Source organism: Abrus precatorius, unplaced genomic scaffold (assembly GCF_003935025.1).
Source record: "Abrus precatorius isolate BTA unplaced genomic scaffold, Abrus_2018 Scaffold7, whole genome shotgun sequence".
Lineage (NCBI taxonomy): Eukaryota > Viridiplantae > Streptophyta > Magnoliopsida > Fabales > Fabaceae > Abrus > Abrus precatorius.
The window spans coordinates 12,802,927-12,826,428 of record NW_020874417.1 but is presented as its reverse complement, the minus strand read 5'-3'; the positions used below and the strand labels follow the sequence as shown (position 1 = coordinate 12,826,428).

Here is a 23,502-nt window from a genome sequence, read left to right as displayed (position 1 = left end):
ACACTTGATGTCAATATTTTTTAATTTTTATGTTTAATAATAATAATAATATACTTGTACTAATGCGAAATGTAACGCCCTGAATTTTTGTAATATTAATTATTATTGATATATGTGTATATGTTTATATGTACGTGAAAATGTGAAAGATGTAATTTGTATTTGAATACGTAATGATGATATTTGTGGGTATAATGTGTATGGATGTGTGTATATAAATATATATAATTGGATTGGATTGATTGGGCTGAAAATAGGTTAAGTGTAGATGCTGTTGCAGGGCATTCTCGCTGTAGCGAGAGGCCCTTGGGCGTGAGGCATGAAACTGTGCCTTTCTTATTATGGTGAGAGGATTCTCACTGTAGCGAGAGGGCACTGGAAGAGAATGACGAAATTGTCACCTTATCGTTGTAGCGACAAAGCCACAGTTTGGGCTGCATTTCTAAATGCAATCTCACTGTAGTGAGAGGGTCTCGCTGTAGCGAGATTCTGCAGAAATTAAAATGCAGTTTTGTTTGAGTTTTTCGCTGTAGCGAGAGAGGGAGTCTCTGCAGCGGGGTCCCTTGTAGCGAGTGTCGCAACTAGAGGGGTTTTAAAAAGGGGTTTAGGGATTAAGATTTCATTTCCCTATTTCCCTTCCAAGTCTCTTCGATTCTCTTGACCCAAAATCCTATTGTACCGATTAAATTGCCTCTAAAGCCGTTTGAAAGAAAGATTGAAGGTTGAATCCGTGTGGGAAATGCTTGGAGGTAAGTTTTAATTGTTAGGGTTTTCATTTTTTCATCCCCTTTCTTTGTTTTCATGATTTTCCCAGGTTCTCATGGAATTCTTCCATGTATTTAGGTCGAAATTCATGTGGGGAGTATTTCTGTGGTCGAATTCGAGTGTGGGTCTCCAATCCAAGGTAAGGGGAGACTCTACCCTATCTCTATGGGTTTGATTGTCATGTATTTTGATGAATATTGCAATGTGAGTAAGATAGAGGGTAGGAAATATGTAATTGATGAAATTCGTTGTGTGTTGTGAGGTGTGATAGCATGTGAAAACCCATGATGGGTGATTATGTGGTGTGAGTATGCTAATACTTGATGAATGAGAAATGTAAATATGAACTATGTTGAAAGTATTATGTGAGTAAATAAGGGCAATGTGTGTGCCATGTAATGTGAATAAGTATAGGTCGAGAGCCTTGTATAATGGTGAATATTGTGCGTGTGGTTGAAATGAATTATGTTGTAAATGCATGTGGGTACTTGTGCTGTGTATTGAGAACAATTATTGCGAACAAGTGTGGGCCTAAGGGCCGTGTAATATGAATGACTATATGCTTTGTGTTGTGTACTGTAAAACAAATGAGGGTCTAGTGCCGTGTATTATGCATGACTATGGGCTTTATGCCGTATACTGAGAATGAATATTACAATGTGTGTGAATAAAGCGTGAATGTTTTAAAATAATTTCTTTTAAAAAATAAATAATATAAGATTAAATGTAACTTAAGTGAATATATATATATATATATATATATATATATATATATCACAAATACACCAATTATATAATATTATCAAGGATAACAATTACGATAATATAAAAAAAAATTTAATTAAAAGTACTTTCTTCAATTTTTTTATAAAAATAAGTCATTAATTTTTTAATATTAAGAAAAATTAATTATATATAGCAAAATTGTATTTTATTTTAAAATATTAATTAATTAATAAGATTAATAACTTTAAATAGATAAATATATTATCAATATAGATATCAAAATAAAATAAGAGTATAAAATAATAATAATTAATACACCTAAATAAAAGTGTATATATTTTTATAATTAGAACCTACCTATACAATTTTATCCTTGTTGATTGAGAATTATATATATAGTTACTATTGTTTCACATATATGTTTATTTTTAATAATTAATTTTTGTTGACTACGATTTATGGAGATCATTAAATCAATAATGATAAGTCATATTTGTAGAGGCTGATATAAAGAACATCTTGAAATAATAGAGATTCTGAAGTTGAAATTTCTCCTCCATATGTTTCTAATAATTATAGATTTGGAAAATACTTTTACTTGTTTCCAATAAAAAATTAAAAAGAGAATAAAATAGGTTAAATTAAATTGTAGGTTCTTAAACTATTTAATTTTTTTAAAATAATACTATATTCTATATATATACATATATATATATATATATATATAGGTAAAAATAAGACCATTTTCTTTAAAATTTTATAAGTAACTTTTAAATTTGTTAATTGGATTTCTTAACTATATTTTTGTTAAGGTTTCATTAAGTGTAGTAGTTTAATTAAAACAATTTCAAACAACTATAGGGAAAATTTTATAAAAATTAAAGAAAATAAATTACATATTAAGTGAATATATATATATATATCTCCTAAAAATTGAATACATTTACCTAAATGTTCTAATTTTGATAAAGTAGAAGTAAACTAAAATTAGTTTATTTGCATAAAAATTTATTATAATTCACAAGCCTATTATAATCAATTTTCAAATTGCTACGTTCTGACTTGATAACAAAGTAGAAATTGGTTATAATAAAATTTTTAAAACTATTATAATTAATTTTATTGCAATATAAATGTCAAGTATAGTAACTTTTAGTATACATTGATGCGTTCAAGTATTTAATACAGTTGTATTTACACTACTAGAATTATTAATTTTTTTGACAATTTTTTCTTACAGTTTATATAATTATGGTTAAGTTTGAATTTTACCTGCAGTTTAAATAACCATAGTTAAATTTAAATATTCTCTGCAATTTGCTATTATAAATGTAGTTAATTAATGATGGTTAGGAAAACCCCAAGTAAATATTAAATATTTTTTATCAACCTCCAGATAATTAACTTTTGCGCTTAGAAACCTCTCTCTGCCAAAAACATGAAAAAGAAGCCCTTTTTCTCAACTCCTGTTGCCTAACTTTCCATACGCTCAAAATTCGTCTCTCCCAATATCATATTTTGAAATTGATTTGAATATCCATTGTTGCCAAAGCCCTTTCTAAGAAGTCTCAGAAACCTCCAAAAAGTGAAACAGAAGCTGTCTTTCTCAACTCTGACTGTTGCCTACATTTTTCTACGATCACAAATCATCTCTCTTTGAATTGATTTGATGTTGTTGTTTTTGTTCTCGTTGTCGTACAAAGGTGTGATTTTTATTTTATGTTTGGAGTTTTATATTTAGAGTTTTAGATAAACATTTATAATTGTTTTGGTTGCATTTATAATATGGATGATTAATCGAGAAATAAAACAAGGTTTGATAACTTACTTGATGATTACATTTTATGGATGACTAAAACTCCAAATTACATGTTAAATTAAAATAATCTCTTACCAAGTGAATGAAGTTGATTAAATGGTAAATAACTTTAATTAAATGGTAATATTGACTAAGTAATAAATGATCATAATTAAATAGTGAATGACTTCGATTACTTTTATTAAATATATAAAGTTATGGAATATAATTTTAATTTTAATTTACAAACTATTTTAATTTAATAATATATGTATAGTGAATAAATTATAATATAAAATTTTATAATTGAACACGTGGAACAATCATTCGTCTGGTAGAGAATTATTTTATCATTAAATTTATGATCTTATCCCTGAATTATTTAAATTTTTTAAATTAAGTCCATATGCTTAAAGAAATGCTAACAAAGAAATCCAACTTAAAAGTTCAATAACTTACTTATAAATTTGTTAACAATTAATTTAAATATTTTCAAATAGTTTTAAAACCTTTTCAATATAAATAACTAATAATTAAAATATTTTCTTTCTAACTGATTTCTTGATGAATTGAATTTTGTTAAACAATACAAAATTTATCAAAAATAAATGCTGTATAGTTTGTCTAATTTATTTTACAAATTTTTGAGTTAATAAACATTTTTGTTGGGCATGTATTTAGATCAGCGTAAGAAAATATCCAGGTTTTAGTGATGGATTTAGTATTTGATTAATTTGAAGTAGAAGCATTATTGGCCAATACGTATTCTGTAGTGATTCTTTATGGAGTGTTCATTAATTGGATTTTTAAAAAAATAATTTAAATCCATTTAAAATCTAATTATATAGATTGGATTATAAACCAATCCATTTTAATTTTTCTAAAACCGGTTTAAATTTGGTTTTAAAATTTGGATTTAGTTTAAAACCGGTTTTAAACCATTTTTACACATGATAAAAATATACCATAATTATTATTAAATTATTATATTAAAATATTTAAATAAATAATATAACATTATATATATATTTATTAAGCATCAACATTTATCAAAGATAAAATATGAATACAAATAGTACTGTAACTCATTACATTAACAATACATATTAAGAGAATATTTGCATATATTTTAATTTCTTAATAGTATTTTTTAATTTTATATTTTATTAAAATAATAAATATTTAGATATATTTACTTTATATCATTTATCCATCACACAAATTAATTATATAAGTTAAATTTTAAACTATTTTATTTTATTTTTTTAATCGATTCAAAAATAGTTTTGAAATTTAAATTTAGTTTAAAATTGATTTTAAATTTAGTTTTTGTTGAAACTAGTTTTAATTTTACGTTGAATTAGTTTTAAATCTAATTTTAAATTTAATTTTTAACACAAAATTGATTTTCAATATATTTGTGAATTATATTTTTAAGGTAAAACTAATTTATTGTACAAATGTTACACTAAAATAGTTCATTTCAAAAAGATTTTAACAATTTTTATTAATATATTATATTTTATAGAAGTATATAAAATATTTATTATTATTTTTAATTTCTTTTTAATAAACGGAGTTTATAATAAAAATTTAAATTAAAACCTATAAAAATAAAAATTAATAATATAAATAATAATAAAATTTTTATGTTATAATATTTTAAAAATTAAAAATTAAACATAAATATAAAAATAAGAGTAGTAATTAATTTAAAAATATTTGTTATATTTTAATATTTTTAAATATTTTAATTATAAGAATTAAGATTAATAAAAAAATAGTAGTAGTAAAATATAGTTACAATAAAATTTTGTAAATTAATATAACGCCAAAATTTAGTAAATAAAGATATGAGGTTGCTTCTGTATATATGGATTTGGATAACTAAAAATAAATTTAGTTTTAGAAAATAGATTTAGACACTAAACTGGTTATACAAATATAGTTAATAAAAAAACTGATTTAATAGAGATCTAAATTTTTTAAACTAATTTGACATTGGCTATGGATTGGATTTATGAAATTAGATTTTTTGACCGCCCCTTCTTTATATATATAAAATATGTTGTTTAGTAATGTGATGGCTGTGAAGCCAAGCCATGCAAAATGGTCCCCCCATGTATGTTTCTTTTCTTTTGGCTCATGCTCACTCTTTCCTTCAACACAGGGGGGTTGAGAATGTAAAGTGTCCCCCCATATCCTAATTAGCACCCAATGCAAAAGCATTTAATGCTCATGCAATATATATACATAGAAAACACTCACTACCCTGTCCATAAAATGCATGGTGTATTGTTGGCATCACTATTCAATTTGCATCACTTTGGACCACTTTTACCTCTTTAAATTTATTTTCATCTCACTGATATCCCCAATTGCTTCCCAATCTATAATATTTTCGTGTACAAATATTAGAAGAGAAAGAAAAAAAAAGTACCTTCAATTTTCAGAGTTACTATATATAATAGTGGTTACTCTTACTCTCCTCTCATCCAAATCCTAACAATTAAACCTTTCTTCTACAACACTATTAACACTAGTGATTATTCTTCTGTTATCATGGACCACTACCAGTTGAAGCTGCCAGCATGATCTTTACTTTCCTCTTTGTTAGGGAAAAAGCAGATCATGGGGTAACTTCACCTAGTAGTTGGCTGCATGAACCCTAACAAAAAAACCTAAGTTCCTCTTTGCTGGATCCTAATTGTGCTTCCCTATTTATATTTATTCTTTTTTGTGTTTTTTAATGTATTAAGAGTTTTTTTTACCTGACAAACAAAAACAAATATTGTTAAGACACAAATCATTGAAGCACTCGTTTTATGTTTTTGTTTTTTCTCATGTAGTCTTTTTTCATACACATGATAAAGTATCAAACTTGGTAGTTTTACATATAGAAACTCAGTTATTTTTGCCAGAAGAGTTTGTTGATATCTTAATTCTTTAATCGCTGGAATTTTGTTTCCTTGTTTGTATAATCCCCAAAAAGGGTATGTAGCTAATTAGTGAGTAGATTCTTTTCCCTTCGTTTTTTTTTTTTTTCCATTTAAGTTTATGTTTAAATGATTATAGATTTCGACACATTTTCAAATACAGTAAGTTTGCATAACTATGCTGATCATTTTTTGCTTCTCCTTGATTACTTTTTAGTAAAACATGAATTTGTATAGTTTTTATGCCATTTTTTCTTCTGTTAATACGTAATTGGTTGGATCTTAAGGATTGAGGAGCATAATGTAGTTCATTCGTGATTTCATGGCCAATTCATGTTGCAAAATTGATTTCCTCCGAGCAATGATGATATTTGTGTGGCAGCAGTACGAGTAGTACCTTCTTACTCATTATCTTTGTCAGTTTTTTTATTTTTCTGTTCCCATCTTCACTCCCTACCTTAGATAATTTTCGTTATTCTCGTTTCAGTTGATAATATTAGACTAATAATTTAATACACCCTTAATTATTAATTAAAATTTTTAAAAATTATGAGTCTTACTCTTAATTTAATAATTATTACTCCAAAATTAATAACTTTTTTATATATTTTTAAGAAATTTTAATTAATAATCAAGCGTGTGTCGAAAGAGTATATATCCTTGCAAAATTTTCAATATTTAAAAGAAAACATAATATGTTATTAAAATTTTCAAACAAAATAAAAATAATGTAGTTAATGAATTTAAAGTTATAAAAAATAAAATAATATATTAAATTAAGAAAATAACTACAAACATATTTATATATGGACTATAACTACAAACAAGTAGTTTTCAATTTAACGAATTTGAAAGATGGATCAAATTGTGAACTATTTGTACTTCCCTCGCTTATTGTGAATAAACTTGCAAAAAGAAAGTCAAAATAGTACAATGTGTGTTAAAGAAAATATTTTTTTATGAAATAATACTAACATTTGCTTGCGGGATTGAAAATTTTACATTACAATTTTTAATTTAATTAAAATACAAATGAGGAAGGTAGTTTACGTGTAAATATATTAAATTAAAAAAAGTAAATATATATTTTATATAATGATATCAGTTTTACATAATACTACCTCTATTCCTATTTATTTTTTTAAACAAAGAAGATAAAATTTGTTTTTATTTATGTACGTAGAAGTTCAAGATAATATTAATTTTTATGCTTCTTGTAGTAATCTTTTGCCCATATAATAAATTTATAATTAACAAATTAAGCTTTTGACATCAAATTTATATCCAATAATTAATAATATATAGCACATTATTAATTTATATAAATTAATAAAAAATGAAATACTTAAATAAAATAATAAATAGCATGTATAAAATATAATAAAATTATTTTAATTTGATCATTTTATATACTTGTTTCTTTTTAAATCCATACAATTTAATGATATATGATATTTTTGTTATATTTAAATTAATTATTGGATAAAAATTTACAGTAAAAAGCTTAATTTGAATAATTAAAAAACTATAGAACTAAATGTGAGCAATTAAAAATAGATAAACTAAAAATTACATATGAACTAATTGAAACTAAAAGTGCTATTAAGTGATGCAAAAATTACAATTATTGTGCTAAACAAAAATATAAACAAGTGTTAATAACGTCATAAATGGAACAACTCTTATCATATTTTGTGAACAAAAGTGATAATAAATAAAAATAAAAGCCGAGTATAACAGTAAATGGTGCCAATGCGATTCTACATTTTATTAACTTGACTTAATTTCACTTTTAGCCATGGTAGAATTCCATTACCTTAATAACTATCAACTAAAAATTAATATTGCAAGTTACTCTAAATACATTTGCTTTTAAAATAATTCTTTTCTACTTTTTAAAAAAAAAAATTTAAATATTATTCATATTAATTGCACATATTTTTTTTATTTAATACTTACTTTATCAAATATAAGAGAATTATTTAAAAAAGCATGAGAGAATATAATGAAACTTCTATTTTCATCTCGCATTTTCTTTACTAAGGACATCTCAAAAATGCAATACAAAACAGATAGAACAATTACGATTATCCCCAAAATGGATACTTCATTGATATTTAAAATACTTCAGAATGGATAATTGGAATTTGATGCACAGATGGAAACTTCATTACACCCATATTACACTACACCCCTACTAAATACTTAAAGAACACAAGGAAAACTAACTTAAAATTTACGATTCATCCATGTCGTACCAAATTCCCATCATACTCATACTACATTGGTTACTCAATTGAATTTGACTAGAAATGATAACATGGATTAATATTTTGCAAAGCTAATGAGAAAAGCTTCCATCTTTGTAGATGGGTGGTGAAAATTTCTACTCTTCAACATCTACAGGGGCCTTCAGGCAAAATTTTCTACAGTGAAGATTGATTCAAACTTTGTTTACAATGATTAATAAATAATTTAATTTGGTACCATATTTATGATAATTAGCAATTGGAAACTATGCTTCTAGAACTATGATCATGGGAAACATTGCTGCTATGTCGGGGAGCCACTAATGTACAAGTGATGGTTGCAATCCATGATTGTGTTTGCTGCATGTGCCATTTGATGCCAATGCTCCATTCTATTATCTAACAATAAAACATTACTCTCTTCACATTTTCTTTCAAGGCTGGCAATGGCTTGACGCCGCAGTCCCCACCTACGCGTGTTGCCTTAGAACCATGACTGCCACCACCTGAGGAGCCATTCTCCTGCAGGTCTGGTTCCATGTAGAAACGGGCTCGAAAAGCTGCTAAATGTGCATAATATGCTGGAGGAACTGCACAAGAATGAAGTCTTTTGAAGTTTTACATTTTCCAAAAGAAGTTGAAAGCTCAATCTAGATAACAAAATAATGGAGGAAGAAACCAAGGATGAATAGCTCTAATCTAGATTGAGGTTCCTAGAAGCTAAGTGCATCTGAGTCATTCTCCTTTTCATGAATTCTTTTAATTTACTAGTAATAACTGCAGATATTCCTGTAGGGAAAAATATTCATGCCTCTTTCATCTAGGCAAAGGTTTACTCATGTTGTAAAACCACTATAGCTTCTTTTACTAGTGAGATAACCAAACATCAGTCACATCGACTTACCAACAGATACGGAGCGTGTACACCTGGCATATGTATAACAGAGATTGTTTGTCAAAGACTGAATCCCATCTGCTGTGAAGTTGTTTTCATCCCATAGAACATGATAATGGGCTGGACGACTTGTGCCCTGCATGATAATTAAGGCAAATCAGAGGTTTAGATTTTATATGCCCGGGTAGCTAGGAACTTTCCACTGTGTTTCACTCTCACCTCATTTTTAAACCTACCAAGAGATAATCAAATAAGTCCATATCCCAGGACAGATCAGTAAGCTAAGCATCACACCCATACTAGAGATAGAGGGAATGCTAAAACATACTGACATTTTATCTCTTCTTAGGCCAACAAAGAGTGATTAAAGGTTCAATAATTCAAATATATCTTTTATCTTTTTATCCATCACAAAGCAATGACCTTGTCTCTAGAAACTGGAACAATTGGGAACAAAGTTACGATTCCCCTATCCTAATCCCCCCTAGTTATTTTTTGAATCTAGGTTCTAAACTACATCTAGCTTTCAGAGTAATCCTTGAAATATGGAACTTAGAACAACTGAACATAACCAGGTGAGTGATGGAAGTTTTCCATAGCTTCCAACACATAAATAAGGAAAACCAATCAATAACATTATATGGTGCTTCCTTCACTTGCCCTTCTCAATTATCCGGTATAGCCAAAATGTTTCATTTCATAATCATAAAATGCCCGTCACAGAGGGGAGGAAAAAAAACTATCTTCTACCTGAATGCCAGCATGACTGCATAGATAAAAATCAAATTCTGTTGGATGACAAATTTTGGAATCAACAACAGTCCCTGAAAACATAAAAATCATGAAAAAAAAAATCAATCTTATTAGACAATCACTTTTAAACAAAAAAGATGTCTTGCAAATTTATTTGTGTACATATGCAGTTCAGAAACATTCAACATACCAGGCAATATATTTCCACTCTTATCTGTACTGTTCCTGTCCCTGTGGTTATTTGCAAACAACCGAGTATGATGTCTTTTTTGTACAACTATGAAAGTTACTGTAGGTTGGTAGTTTGGTTCTAAAGAAGCACAAGCCTGCATATATATTGCTTGTCAGAACATATATGTCCTATAAAAAGACTGATTAGAATGCATGATGTGGAGTGAGTAAACAATTCTGACCTTACGAATTGCATCCAACTCATAAAGTAGAACTTGGTAAAACTGCCCTTCACTTACACCATCCCTGTTCAAATTTATCATTAACACAACAGTGTTAATGAACTAAGATGTTTCAAAAAGCCATACTCCTAGGCCTAGGTAGCAGCTATAGAATTGAATGAAATGTCTCCATCTCTCTCTAAAATACAGGACAAAACCTATAAAGATGCTTTTAGGTCCATGTGTGACAGATACAATATAACACCATCCCTCAGTTAGACATGAAATAGTGCTTTAACAATAACTCGCTTGAGATTTAGTCTTGCAAGCAGACTGTTTACAATAAGCTTAACAAACAACTTTCATATATTGAAGTGAAGTAGATTTTCCTATGACATTTATTCTAAGTGGCTCACACAGTGTAATATATTCACCCATAATCTATTAAAAAGCTTAGAAAGATCAATCTTATTCTAATCCTTTATTTTTTTTTTATTAGGCATTTTGCCACTTGCAGTCAAAATCAATGCAAGTTCAAACAACATTTTTGTTATACTAATTACAACATGCTTTGACCTTGCATAATAATTCATAATTAAACATACATACCTATAAAATATAATCCTTAGAGGCTTCTGTCCCGTTGCCTTTCTAAAGGAAATCAGCAAATCTCTGCAAGAAAAGGACACAACAAAATATTTAGATACAGGAGGAAAGTGAAAATTGTATTGCCAAAATCCCATCATACAACAAACAAGAACTACATTAAGAATTAGAAAAGTGGAAGTCATATTCCTAGTATTACCGTATCATGCCACCACTAACTAAGCCACGAACAGGGTCATGCCACGTTTTGTACAAATCTTGTATGAGTTCCTGTCTATGAGCTTGAGCACACACCAAACCTGCATATTTCGTCACTTCGGGCCAATCTTGGGATGCTACTACCTATATATTGGACAATACATCAATTACAAATCTCTCAATAATCATGGAAATATCAAAAAGATAAAGACAGATAGATTTATAAACATACAGCTGCTATTGAGGGGCTAGAGTCTTCTCCGTTTTCAGGATGCGTAACATCTGCTCCAAATATTATAGTTGGTATGTCACTAACCAATGGTATTCTGCAGCTTACAGCATCAACAAGAACAGTGTTTCTACCTCCCATCTGCATTAAGAATAGCATAGATGATCATTAATGAGTTGTAAGAAGCACTTCAGAGAAGTCTGTAATTCTGATTTTGCAACTGTACTAAAATTCTATAGGTCAAAATCCTCAGCACTATACTAAAAGCTTAAGCTATTAGTATAGTGCAACTATATTTTGTTATTATTTGTACTATCTTCATCAACTACTAAGAAGCTGCACCCATTACTATGGGCGTAGGGTTGGGATTTTAATCTTAAGAATACTAACAAAGACTTCATTAGCCACTAACTTATAACAAGTATACACCACTTTTAAGCACAAAAATGTATCCATGCAAAGAATAGCCAAGAAAAAAACCCTAAAGGACGGAGAATTTTCTAACAGTTAACAGAAGAAATTTTACATAATTGAGATTTGAGAGCAAACAAACCTTGACATTGATTTTCAAAGACACGTTAGCCAAGTACTGCTTAGTGATCTTAAAGACATGCTTTGTCAAACAACATTGAGAAATTAAACCAAGGTCAGTTTCACAAATTCGCTTTAGATCACCTGAAAAAAAAAACAATTCTTATATCAAATTATGAATATTTATTAGAATTTAAACTCAGAACATATCTTCTATGCTCTGTCAACTTAAGTGAATAGCTATCATTGATTGATTTGTGCACATTTATTCTCAATGAAGGTGGCTTACCATAAAGGGAGCCATTGTTATCTGGCAATATTGCTAACAAAAGCTCCAATTCCTTTCCTTTGGTTTTGTTTGTTGACACATGGTAAACATGCTTTAAAGCTTTCTCCACCTGCTCAGGTTTGGCATTGTAGATGGGGATAACAGGCTCTGGATTAAATTCCTACAACAAAAATAATGTCATTATGAATCTCAGGAAAATTTCTGTCAACACATCAAGCACAAAAGAAATAGAAAAGATTGAAAATTACCATGCCAGATACTTGACACATTTGAGCAAGCTCATTACAAAAAGTCCGAGCAACACTATCTTGTACATTTCGTGAAAAATTTATGCATGCCCACCGGCTAACAGTCATTCCATTAATCATTTTCTGCATCATTCAAGTATCAGGTGAGAGACCAGAATTAAAAGCTGTCAAATGAAAACTCCAGGCTAAACAGGAATAGCACATACCATGGAATTTCATAATATAAATTAAATTGGATGAAAGAGTTGAGAAAAAATATCCAAAAAAAAGAAAGAGATTTGACAAAAAATAATCTTGTTAGAAATGAATTTTAAAAATAACCGCATTTTCTTTTATTTTTTCAAAAACAAGGTAAATAGTTGCATATCACCAATGCTAAAAAACACAATTGTAATATCAATGTTCAATACCTTGTTCACCATATTCCACTGTCCAACTTGGGGTAAACAATTTTTTACTTTCCCACTTTCATGATATTTAAGCTGCAGACAAGTACTACATATCAATGAATAGGGGCAAAAAAAATATAAACAAAAATAGATCATACTATAACTATCTTAATCTTTTGGTGCAGAAGCACATTACCCATGGGGCAGGAAGAATTCGTGCTTCTACTGAAGCTAGCTTTTCACTGATCTTAATCCCAAATTCCTTTGCATAAGGGTCCTGATCATAGGCATTATGCTGAATGGTCTGCTTAGCAAAACTGAATTATTAATATGATGGCCCAACATGATTAGGTAGCTTCTAGAATATCATTTTGAATAGAAGTTAATGAAACACCCACTAAGTACCCGCAAAATGTCATTTTCTCGATCACGAGGTCTTTGACAAGTAACTTTAAGGAGAGCAGTAATTTGCTTCTCATTCAACCTTTTTGTATAACGTTGTCCCTCAACAATTTTGCAGGCCTGAGGAACCAGAAGCATGTAACATGATCGATATAATTATGAGCAAGCAGAATAATTATGTCAATTGCCAAGAATTTTCCCTACCTCCATAGGTAAGTAGTTTGCTTTCTTTTGGTTTCCTACTTGAAGGCAAGGAAGATGAGTATATTTAATTGTGAAACCATACATCTCTTGGAAGTATTCAACTACTGACTTCATAGTTGAGTTCTCATCAACGGGAAACCTAAAGAGATACATCCTCATCATTAAACAAACTAGTGGAAAATCATTAGAATTGCTTTGAACTAAGTGTAGAATAAGAATTACTAGATCAGAAAGATATTACTTACACAAGTTCTCTGGTTGGTTGAGAAGTCAACCCTGAAACACGATACTTTCTTCTAACACTCCCTCTATGGGTTACTTCAACTTTTACTCCTCTAAGGGCTTTCTTAATCTGTTAGACATCTTAAAGCAGCTCGGTAAATTTTACAGTGTTAAGTCATCACAAAAAATGAACTAAGAAAGCTTTGTTCATATAAGTACCTTAACACGATCAGCATCAGAGAATTGCCTTGACAGGATATCATTCCCTAATAGCTGGCCAACATATTCCACTACTGGAAGAGGTTCAATAAATGCAGCAGAGGCCATATCTATGAAATGTGCAGCAAACAGAAATTAAGGTTACACTGCACTTTCATTACGAAATTATATCTATGGTGAGTAATATACCAATATTGAGTGAAAGGCCCATCTGAGTAGGCCTTATGCTTTGGTAAAATCCACACCACGACTCCAAACCGTCTCCAAGCCGTTGTGGTGCTCTAAGATCAGGTGAAAAGAAGGACCTCCCAATTGGACAAAACCTTAGAAAAAATGCAGCTTTTGTGAGGGGAAAAAGAAAACAAGAACTTTCAAGTTTCACATTTTCACTCAATTATTATTTGGTAAAACTACCTCTTAGAAGATAGCTCTCTCAGTACAATGTCAAGTATTTGGAGTGCCTCCTGTGGACCATCAGCACGCTTACCGGCTAGAAACTGGCCCAAGTGATGCAAGTTTGCCCTAGCAACAAACTTTATCACCACTCTATATTCTCTTTCCCTTCTGAAAAATGAGGCTAATGTAAGTTCAAAATTAAACTTAATTCAAACACAAATAAAAAACATATTACATAGATGAGTCCGTCATGTTTGTGTTTCAAAGCAAAATAAAAACTATATTCTGATTGTTTATACTGTATGTGGGCAATAATAAATTTTACTTGGGGCCATTAACTCCATCCTCATCATCTACAATCTTTATCTTAAACTCTCTCCAGGAAAAGGGAAGTGCCCCTGCTGTGTACAGACTTTTTCTGCCATCATATGCAGGAAGTCTCATCCCAAGGTCAGACTCTTTATACCGCCTCACAAGCTCTGCTATGATGGACCTGTTTACTGCCTTGGAAGACACTTCAGGGGTAATACTGACCTACAAAAATACACCAAATACAACAAACAATAAGAACAAAACCACAGGCCAAACTTAAGGAGTCATAAATGTTACTACAAGAGAAAGGTCAGCAAAAACAGACGGCCATTCAATTCCTTCTGCAATTGAACAGCACATAAAAGAGGAAATCACAGGAAGAACTTAAATACTTCCATAAAGGGCCACAGTAGTTGTGTGAGTGACTCACCCCCTCCCCTCCAAAACTTAATTGTTCCTATGCAAATGGCTACAGCAGTGATAAAGACCAAGCAAAAGGAGCTTACATCATACTGGTTCAAGTCCTTGTCTGGTAGCTCTGCAAAGAAGTGGTTAGCCTTCACAATACATTTTGTCCCAACTTGTCCATATCCAGGCCTAGGAGCAAAGCTCAAAGACTTGCTTGAAGTAGGGTAACCCATCTCTATGTCATCACACATGTTGCTATCATCTTCAACAGTACTTGTCAAAACAGTGCAGGGTCTGCAACTGGGTCTCATCAAAACATCACCTTGATCACACTTTCTGCCACCTCTCCCCCTTCGTCTCCCCTTGTTCCTTGCCTGAGGTGAAGCTTGGTTGTGTGGTTCTTGTGGTGGTGGTGGTGGACCTTTGCCATTTTGCACAGCTCTAGGAACCTTCTTAGCTGCATTCATGGGATTCTGCAAATGGGGTTTGATCACAAGGTGCTGTTCTGAGCTCTCTCTCATCTGTCTCACTGGCATGTTGGCCTTTTCTGCTCAGTGCTGGCCAATGGATACACAGAAGCAGAAGAAGAAGCACACTTTATCAAAGGTGGTAGACCAGTTCTTGACGTTTAGTTTTTGCTTATAACTGCAAAACAGTGCCAATTGCTTCAGCCAATAACAAAGTAACAAAGATGGAAAATGTAGGTGAGCTAATGAGTAGTAATTGCTGTAAAGTGAGAACTGAAAAGTAAGGCTTAATTATTATGAGGTGTTCTCAGTGGATTAATGCATAAAGTTAAACATGGTAATGGTATGGTGTGAAAACAGTAAAGTACGGGCATTGTTTAAGGATACAAACTTATTACTATTCTTTTGCAAAGCTTAAAATCCAACTAGCTACCCTTGTTTCAGCAAGCAAACCAAATAGGGTGTTGGTGGTAGAACCATAGAGCTAAATAAGACAAAACAAAAGGAGCAAATTTTGATCACATTTTACTCTACCCTTTTGCTTCAAAGGACATCCCAATGCAAATTTGGAGCCCGGTAACATAGCTTTTTGTGAGACTCACACGAAATAACACAATAAGCAAAAGACAAATTTAGCCAAAATAATAATAATAATAATAATAATAAATCACTGTGTGTTGGAAAGAGAAAAATTGATAATAAAATGTGATTAGACATGTAAATAGGAAACTCAGAAAACGAAAATACCCAGAAGACAAAACCAGCTCCTTAGGCTTGTCCCTCCTACCAAAAACTGAAAATCTCACACTAGAACATCACTAATACAGCTACTGAAAACACACTTGAAGGAATAAATAAATAAATAAACATATGAATAAAAATTGACTGTGAAGCCAAGCCAGGTTTGAAACAAACCTATAAGGAACAACAAGAAGAAAACAAAAATCAAGAACATAACATCCTAAGTTAAGAGAATAAACATTGAAAATTGAAAAGGGTAGCAAAATCACTGTCTAGAATATTTGTAGACAGCAAAAAAATAATAAATAAAAAACACAAATAAAAAAAAATGCAATGCCAAGGGTATTGTGCAAAATGCTCTCTCTATTAAATGCCTTGAAGTGTAAACAAAGTCAAAACAGAAAATGAAAACCCACCAACCGACCAACAAGCTGACTTACTCACTTAGTAACCGTGAGAATGTAAACTAAAAAGAAAAAGAAAAAACAAAACTTGAACTTACCCTTCTTCTCTTAGTTAACAAATAAGGCCTTATGACTAACTACTAAGTAGACACGTGAAAGGAGTGAACTGAAGAGTAGAAAGAAATATAGAAGAAGGGGTATTTGGAAGATTCAGAATTTTCTAAGGAAAATGGTAGACAAAAGGAAGAAGATGATGATGGTGATGGTGATGATGATGGTGATGAATCTTATACACGCATGCAAGAGAGCTTTTGGTGTTTTCTTTATCACGTGTAAAAGGGCTTGCCTCTGTTGCCCCTCCTTTGCTTTTGTTTAGTTGTTTCCTCCTTATTCTCTCTCTCTCTCTCTCTCTCTCTCTCTCTTCCACAGTTATAATGCCTCACCCACCTTGTAGCAGCAGCCTAGGAAACATGTTCTTATATGCAAAACAATGAAATGATAAAATGTACTTTATTTTCTGCAATTTTTTTATAAAAAATATATTTTTATTATTGCTTATTCATAACATAATATGCATTAATATCACTTTAAACTAACATTAATGTGATAGGTTGAAATTACGTTATTATTATAAATTTTTAAATATGTTTTTAAAGATATATATGGTAAGAAATTAATATATAATAATATATTTTTATTAAAAGTAAAATATTAAATTTTATGATGTCTTATAATTTTTAATAAAAAATTATTCTACATAAGTTCTTATTATATCTCTTTAAACACACATTAAAATTATTATTAATAATAAATTATAATAAAAATACAAAGATATTTAAACCAAAATAAAGAAAGTTTAATTGCTAATAGAGTCTTTAAATAAGATAATTTTTTAAGAAAATATGGTAAAAGTATAATAAAATGTATTGATAAAAATTGTAATGAATGTAGTAAAAAGAAAACAGAAATGAGGAGTGAGAAAGAGGGGAGGGGTAATGAGTCCAAAAGAGGAACTGAGGATTATAAAAGCAATCATACAAGGAAGAAGAATAATTCGAACTTGCAGTCCTCTCTCTTGCAGGCTTCTGCTATGTATTCTTTTTCTCTTACTTTCTCTCTCTCAGTCTCACAATTTTCATAGTAAAATTTTCCCTCCTCCCTATGAAAATGTCCCAATAGCCTTTTACTTTGTTGGGTGTTCACTACCCATCATCCAGTTAGCTACTACGCTTTGCTTGGGTAAGCCTCGTAACGGTCGATTCAATGGTTTTGGCCATTTGAGGGGTCCACTTTTCTAGTGTTAAACTTTTTTTATGTTACTTTTTTGAGTTGGAGTTTTGGATAATGATTCAGTGCATCATGGTTCACCCCATTATCTTGTTGACTAGTGGGCCAGATTCATTTCACTGTTGATGGGTTCAATCATCAGATTCATGACCACAAAGGGGGGCTTTGGTGGAATCTTGATCATGATGCATGACTTTGTTGGGTGGGGGTGCAATGTGGCTTTGCCTAGTGCTAATCATTGGACCAGAAATTTGAGTAGTAACTTGCATTTTTATTATTCATTTGCTTTTTAAAAACTACTTATAATCTTTTTAACATGTATGTAATCGATTGTACAATAAAAAAAAAAAAAAAGATATTATAGAGTGTGAGAGAGACAAAACCAGAAGTGGGTATTAAAACAGGGATGGTCTATGATGATAACCTGGACTTGGAGCTTAATTGGGTCCCACCATAAATGATATCCATGGTGGGAAATGAACTGGGTTTATATCAAATCTCACTTGATTGTAATTTGGAATGTTGTATATTGGAAAACTGGTTCTGGATCATTACATGTTGAACCCAGCAACCCCGCATCACACTTTTGAGTGTAGCTTTTATTTTGTATCATCTATCAATTTATACACAATATAATTTTATAATTTCAGACCCAATCTTTTATACAAAGCAATAAAAATTTTAGAATGGATAAAATAAACACAATGGAACTTCAGTAAATAAATGTGATACAGAAAGAACTCCTTTAGTAATCTTGATGGAATGAATTTTATTTCGGTTAGCTTATGCTTAAATAACACCTGATATCACTTCATCACACTATGAAAATATAAGGTCATCTTGTCTTAAGATTTTACTAGAAATAAAGGCAATACTGAGTATTTATTTGTAAGAATTTGATAATGTACCTTAAGAATCATAAATCTTTTTACGAAAGGCTACTCAATTTTGCCATAAGATTTTAAATTGGTGAGTCTAAATTCTTTTTGTAACACTTGCTTTTTAGCCCTAGGAACAACAGCATAACTTCATTGTGGCAATTTTTTTTCTTGTTAGGTATATATAATATTTATTATAATCCTATCAATTAAATTATATTATAATGCATACAAACATATTATTTATTTTAAACCTTTTAAAATATTTGATCAAACTCCTAAGCCACCTTAAAAATCAGAGCAACAAAAATACTATTCAAAAGAAACATATTATAATTAACATTTAGAATATTCTTTAAAATGGATCAGAATTCTCTCCTCTAAATGAACGATTCTGTCAGTATATTTTATACTTCTGCTTAAACAAAAGTGAACTCAAATGATAATAAAAATTTTGATTTATAAAAAATAAAATAAAATAAATAAATTATACCAAACTAAAAAACGTACTTTTTTTAAAACATCCTAATTGTTGAATATACACAATGTTTGAAATATAGCAATATATCCATTGTAATTTATTTACTGTGTCATTTATATTGTTAAAACACAGGAGATATGGCATATACATTCTTTATTTTAGAAAGCACTTACATAAAAAAACAAAAGTAAAAAAAATATAATTTTAAAATGATTTATGCTTTTTATTTATATTTACAAACTTTTAATATGATTTATTATTTTATAATTTTTAATTAAATAAAATTAGAATCATCTCATCTATAATTTGTAGACATATAAAATTATAAATTTTCGTTTGAAATATATAAAAGATTGCCAATTGTATTAATTACTTCTTTTTATTCTATTTATAAAAATAACTATAATCATTTTTAGTATAAAATAAAGAAATAAATACTTATCTTTAAATGGATTAATTGTTAAAAATTTATATTTTTATTTATCATATTTACATTAATAAAATACTAATTCATTAATTATATAAATGGATGAATTTATTTATTTAATGTATTAGTTATTAATTTAACTATTTATTATTAATTTTTAAAATATTATAAATTTGTATATAATTTTTTATTAATGTTAATAATTTAATTGTTTATTTCTTATATAGAAAAAGCCAAAAGAAGAATTTCGCAATTATCCCATGCTCATCTTGAAATCTTGAAATCACCAACTAATTTATTTACTTTTATCTTTTGACTGTCACTAATTTTTGTGACTTGAATTTGCTATCATCAAATGTTTGAAATCCCGAAAAAGTGGAAGAAAAAGACATAATAAAAATTAAGGGAAAGCAATCACTAGAAAATTTTTATTTATTTATTGCGACAATGAGCAATTACAATTCACAAGAGCTAAAGTACACCTTTGACCCATGAGCATGTACTATGGTGCCAACAGTGAGGGACCACTCATTGCAATCCCAAAATGGGGTCTTCAGCAAAAGTAAATAAACAAATAAAATATATTTATTATTATCTTAAGAATATTAATTAAAAAATTCATAAAAAAGAAACATTAAAAATATATTAAAATTATTGTAATATGTTAATATTTTTGAATTAGCATTTGGAAAAGAAATGGTAAGAAATGGCAAAGATATTAACTAGAAGATTTTGAAAAGGGTTCGTGAGGGCCATGATTGTCCTATAACTTAATGAGGATCTTGTTAAATGGTTTTGGTTGCACGCTCACAAGATTCCACAATACATTTAATGCACCAAATCATTACTTTCCACAGAAAAGGAACCACACAGGGAAATTTGTTTTTCTTAGGTAGCATACCATAGCATGGGCTCGCTTTGTTCTGGCATGGGGATGTGCTTATACTATAATCACTTATTTTCTTCACATTAAAATGCTGTCTATTATTTTAGGAATAAAAATGAAGATCATGGGTCATGGGCAAGGCTTGTTGGCTATTTGGGCTACGTTATATTTGTTTTTGTCAAGTGTCAACCATGTTTTGATATTTTAAAAAAAGTAGCCTAAATGATATTTTAAAAAAGTAAGAATAGTAAATAAATAAATAAAATTATTTTAAAATTATAAAAATGAAAATAGCAATGTAGAAGATTGATTAAAAACTTAAGTGCGTAAAATAATGTAGGTGGGGTGTATTTATCCTCTCCTGTGGGCAAAGCTGGGGCATGTTTGAGAGCGATGATACTTGGTGTAGTGGTGATGGTGAGGTGAAGGTGGGAATTCCCAAGCAATGCAAGGAAAAGTGCTTTGTGGTGGGCTCATAGCTATCTTCTACGGACACAACATATCCCAATCCCAATATATTGTACATTTTGCACTGCTCCATTGCATTGCAGCCTATGATTCCACCCATTTAAATGTTGGGTGCTTTTGGGGTTCTGCTCTGTGCCATGAGAAAAGATATAATGGGCACTATGCTATGTGTGTAGCGTGTACTCATATATGACCCACTCAACCTTTAAATTTTCATATAAGTAATGAATCTAACCTATCAACTTCTAAAACATTTTCCCATCATGCCTAAAGCAAATGTAGCCATTGCTTTTTATGGCAAAGCACTCCAACCTATTCATTTACTTCCCGTAGGGTGACAAGTGATGCACAAACGTTTAGTATATCAAAGTTCAATGCAGGTTAAAGGTATCATTTGGTATGCCAAAAGGTATCTTCAAACCAAACTTGAAGACATCATTTACAATGAAATGTTTTAGTGTACCTTTATTCAATAATGCCATTATCATATCCTTATGATGTATTTTTGAAATATTTATTAGGCAAGATATATTAATAACCTTTTAAATATTTACATCACACAATAATTTTTTATAAAATATGAGATTAACTAATTTAATTATCAATTTAAACATTTTTATTAAGTAAATTAACTTTATCAAATTTTATATAAAAATAAATTTAATAAATGTTTATCACGTTACTTTATTTTAACAAATAATATGTTTATAAACTATAAAAAAATATTAAATTCTGAAATAATATGTTTATTAATGTTTAAATTATTTAAAATTTAATATATATAATTATAAAGATGATTCAACAATTAAATTTATCTACTCATGTTTTATAAAAAATTATTAAGTAGTGTAATTATTCAAATTTTACACTTAATATCAATAAATTTTCTCTCTTTAATATATATGTACGTGTGTATTTATACACACTTCAAACTATTAACTTTGTTTTATACATTCTCTTGTATATCATATTTCACCATTAACTATCTGTAAAAATTTTAAAAATTTATTTTTAAAAATATTTAAAGCCATAATTTAACCATTTATTTCCTTTATGTTTTTTTAAATTTTATTTTGTATATATTTTTTCACATTATCATTTTAAGGAATAAAAGAAGTAATGAATTAGAACTTTTCTTATAATTAATATTAAATTAAATTAATGTTAATTATATACTAGTTTTGTAAATATAATTGGAGACTTTAAAATATAACAATTTATATTTATTCTATAATTATTAAGGATTAAAGGATCATTAATGTTAATTTGGCATATTAGAATATATTTTGTAATAATTTTGTGGAGTTTTAATAATATTCTTTAATTGTTTGAATGTGTAAATGTTTGAATAAGTTTATGTTAATTGTTTTCTTTTAAGTTGTAAAAGTTATTATACATTCATTTACTTTTGAGTGTAAAAGTAATAAGAAGGTTAATTGCTTGGAGTTTACAAAATTATAATGGTCTAGGAACGTGATATTTGTTCGTGGTCACAATAGAAAAGATGAATTCTTGAAGTGTAATATGGGCATACAAAAACTTTACGTACCCACACAATAAACTGTAAACTAACTCATCAAATCATGTAAGTACAAAACTTAGTTGTGTGCATACAAAAGTCTACTAGAATGATAAGTTATTGTCATATTTTGCCGTACAAAAAATGGCTTGTAGCCACATTAGTTGTTAGACAACTCATTTATACTTAAACTGATGTAAAATTTGTACTTTTTTTTTATTTCATTTTTCACTTTTAAAACTCAAAGTTCTGTGTAAATTCTCTCTTTAGACGAAGTTAGGATTTGAGTAAGATTTGAGTTTGAAGAATAAAGCTCTTTAGATTCATTTTTTTTATTCTTCTTTTTTACTATTTCTCTATTATTTATAACTAGATTATGTTGTTAGGAAATGATAAGTCAATTTGAATTTATGATAAATTGAATTCTTGAATCTAAGTTAGTTTTATTTAAGTGTTTGTTTTTGTTCTTAATACTTTTCATGGATTTATCAACTATTGATTTATTTTAAATTCTCTTTTATCTTTAAGAAATTAGTTAGTAGATTAATTTTTGGACCAATTCACCCTAATTATTGACATCTTCAGAGTAAGAATTGATGATTGTGTGATCTTATACTTGTTTTAATTAGAAAAACTTAAGAAGCCAAAGTTGTTAGTCAGAAAGAAAGAGACTAATTAAAATTAGTTTAATTTAGTGAATTTAATCTTTAATTAAACGTTAGAACTTAAATTTAGATGGAATTTGATTGCTTAAAATTATAATTAATTTTAATTTTT

General features: G+C 29.1%; 1 protein-coding gene across 2 annotated transcripts; it reads right to left on the bottom strand.

The window, feature by feature from the left end:
- Positions 1-8,873: 8,873 nt before the first annotated feature.
- LOC113872457 (protein argonaute 10-like) lies at positions 8,874-17,221 on the bottom strand. 2 transcript variants are annotated; one of them, XM_027510023.1, is made up of 22 exons: positions 17,073-17,221; positions 15,266-15,812; positions 14,773-14,981; positions 14,466-14,615; positions 14,241-14,374; positions 14,052-14,161; positions 13,856-13,962; positions 13,611-13,749; positions 13,410-13,526; positions 13,201-13,308; positions 13,026-13,097; positions 12,616-12,738; positions 12,368-12,527; positions 12,101-12,222; positions 11,551-11,688; positions 11,320-11,462; positions 11,124-11,186; positions 10,536-10,599; positions 10,313-10,448; positions 10,120-10,193; positions 9,379-9,505; positions 8,874-9,064 (listed from the first exon to the last, which is right to left on the bottom strand). In XM_027510023.1, exons 2-22 carry the CDS (start codon positions 15,701-15,703, stop codon positions 8,874-8,876), a joined length of 2,925 nt encoding a protein of 974 aa, XP_027365824.1. In that variant the 5' UTR covers positions 15,704-15,812; positions 17,073-17,221. The 2 variants fall into 2 exon arrangements, with proteins under 2 accessions (XP_027365824.1, XP_027365825.1); XM_027510024.1 differs by lacking the exons at positions 8,874-9,064; positions 9,379-9,505; positions 10,120-10,193; positions 10,313-10,448 and having other exon boundaries at positions 10,581-10,713.
- Between the last annotated feature and the right edge of the window lie 6,281 nt (positions 17,222-23,502).

Excerpts from the sequence above, each read along its gene's own strand:
- LOC113872457 (XM_027510023.1), bottom strand. The coding sequence starts at position 15,703 with ATGCCAGTGAGACAGATGAGAGAGAGCTCAGAACAGCACCTTGTGATC. Across the intron at positions 11,689-12,100 it reads CTTTGAAAATCAATGTCAAG|ATGGGAGGTAGAAACACTGT; the intron begins GTTTGTTTGCTC and ends TTCTTAATGCAG. Across the intron at positions 11,187-11,319 it reads GTTAGTGGTGGCATGATACG|AGATTTGCTGATTTCCTTTA; the intron begins GTAATACTAGGA and ends CTTTTCTTGCAG.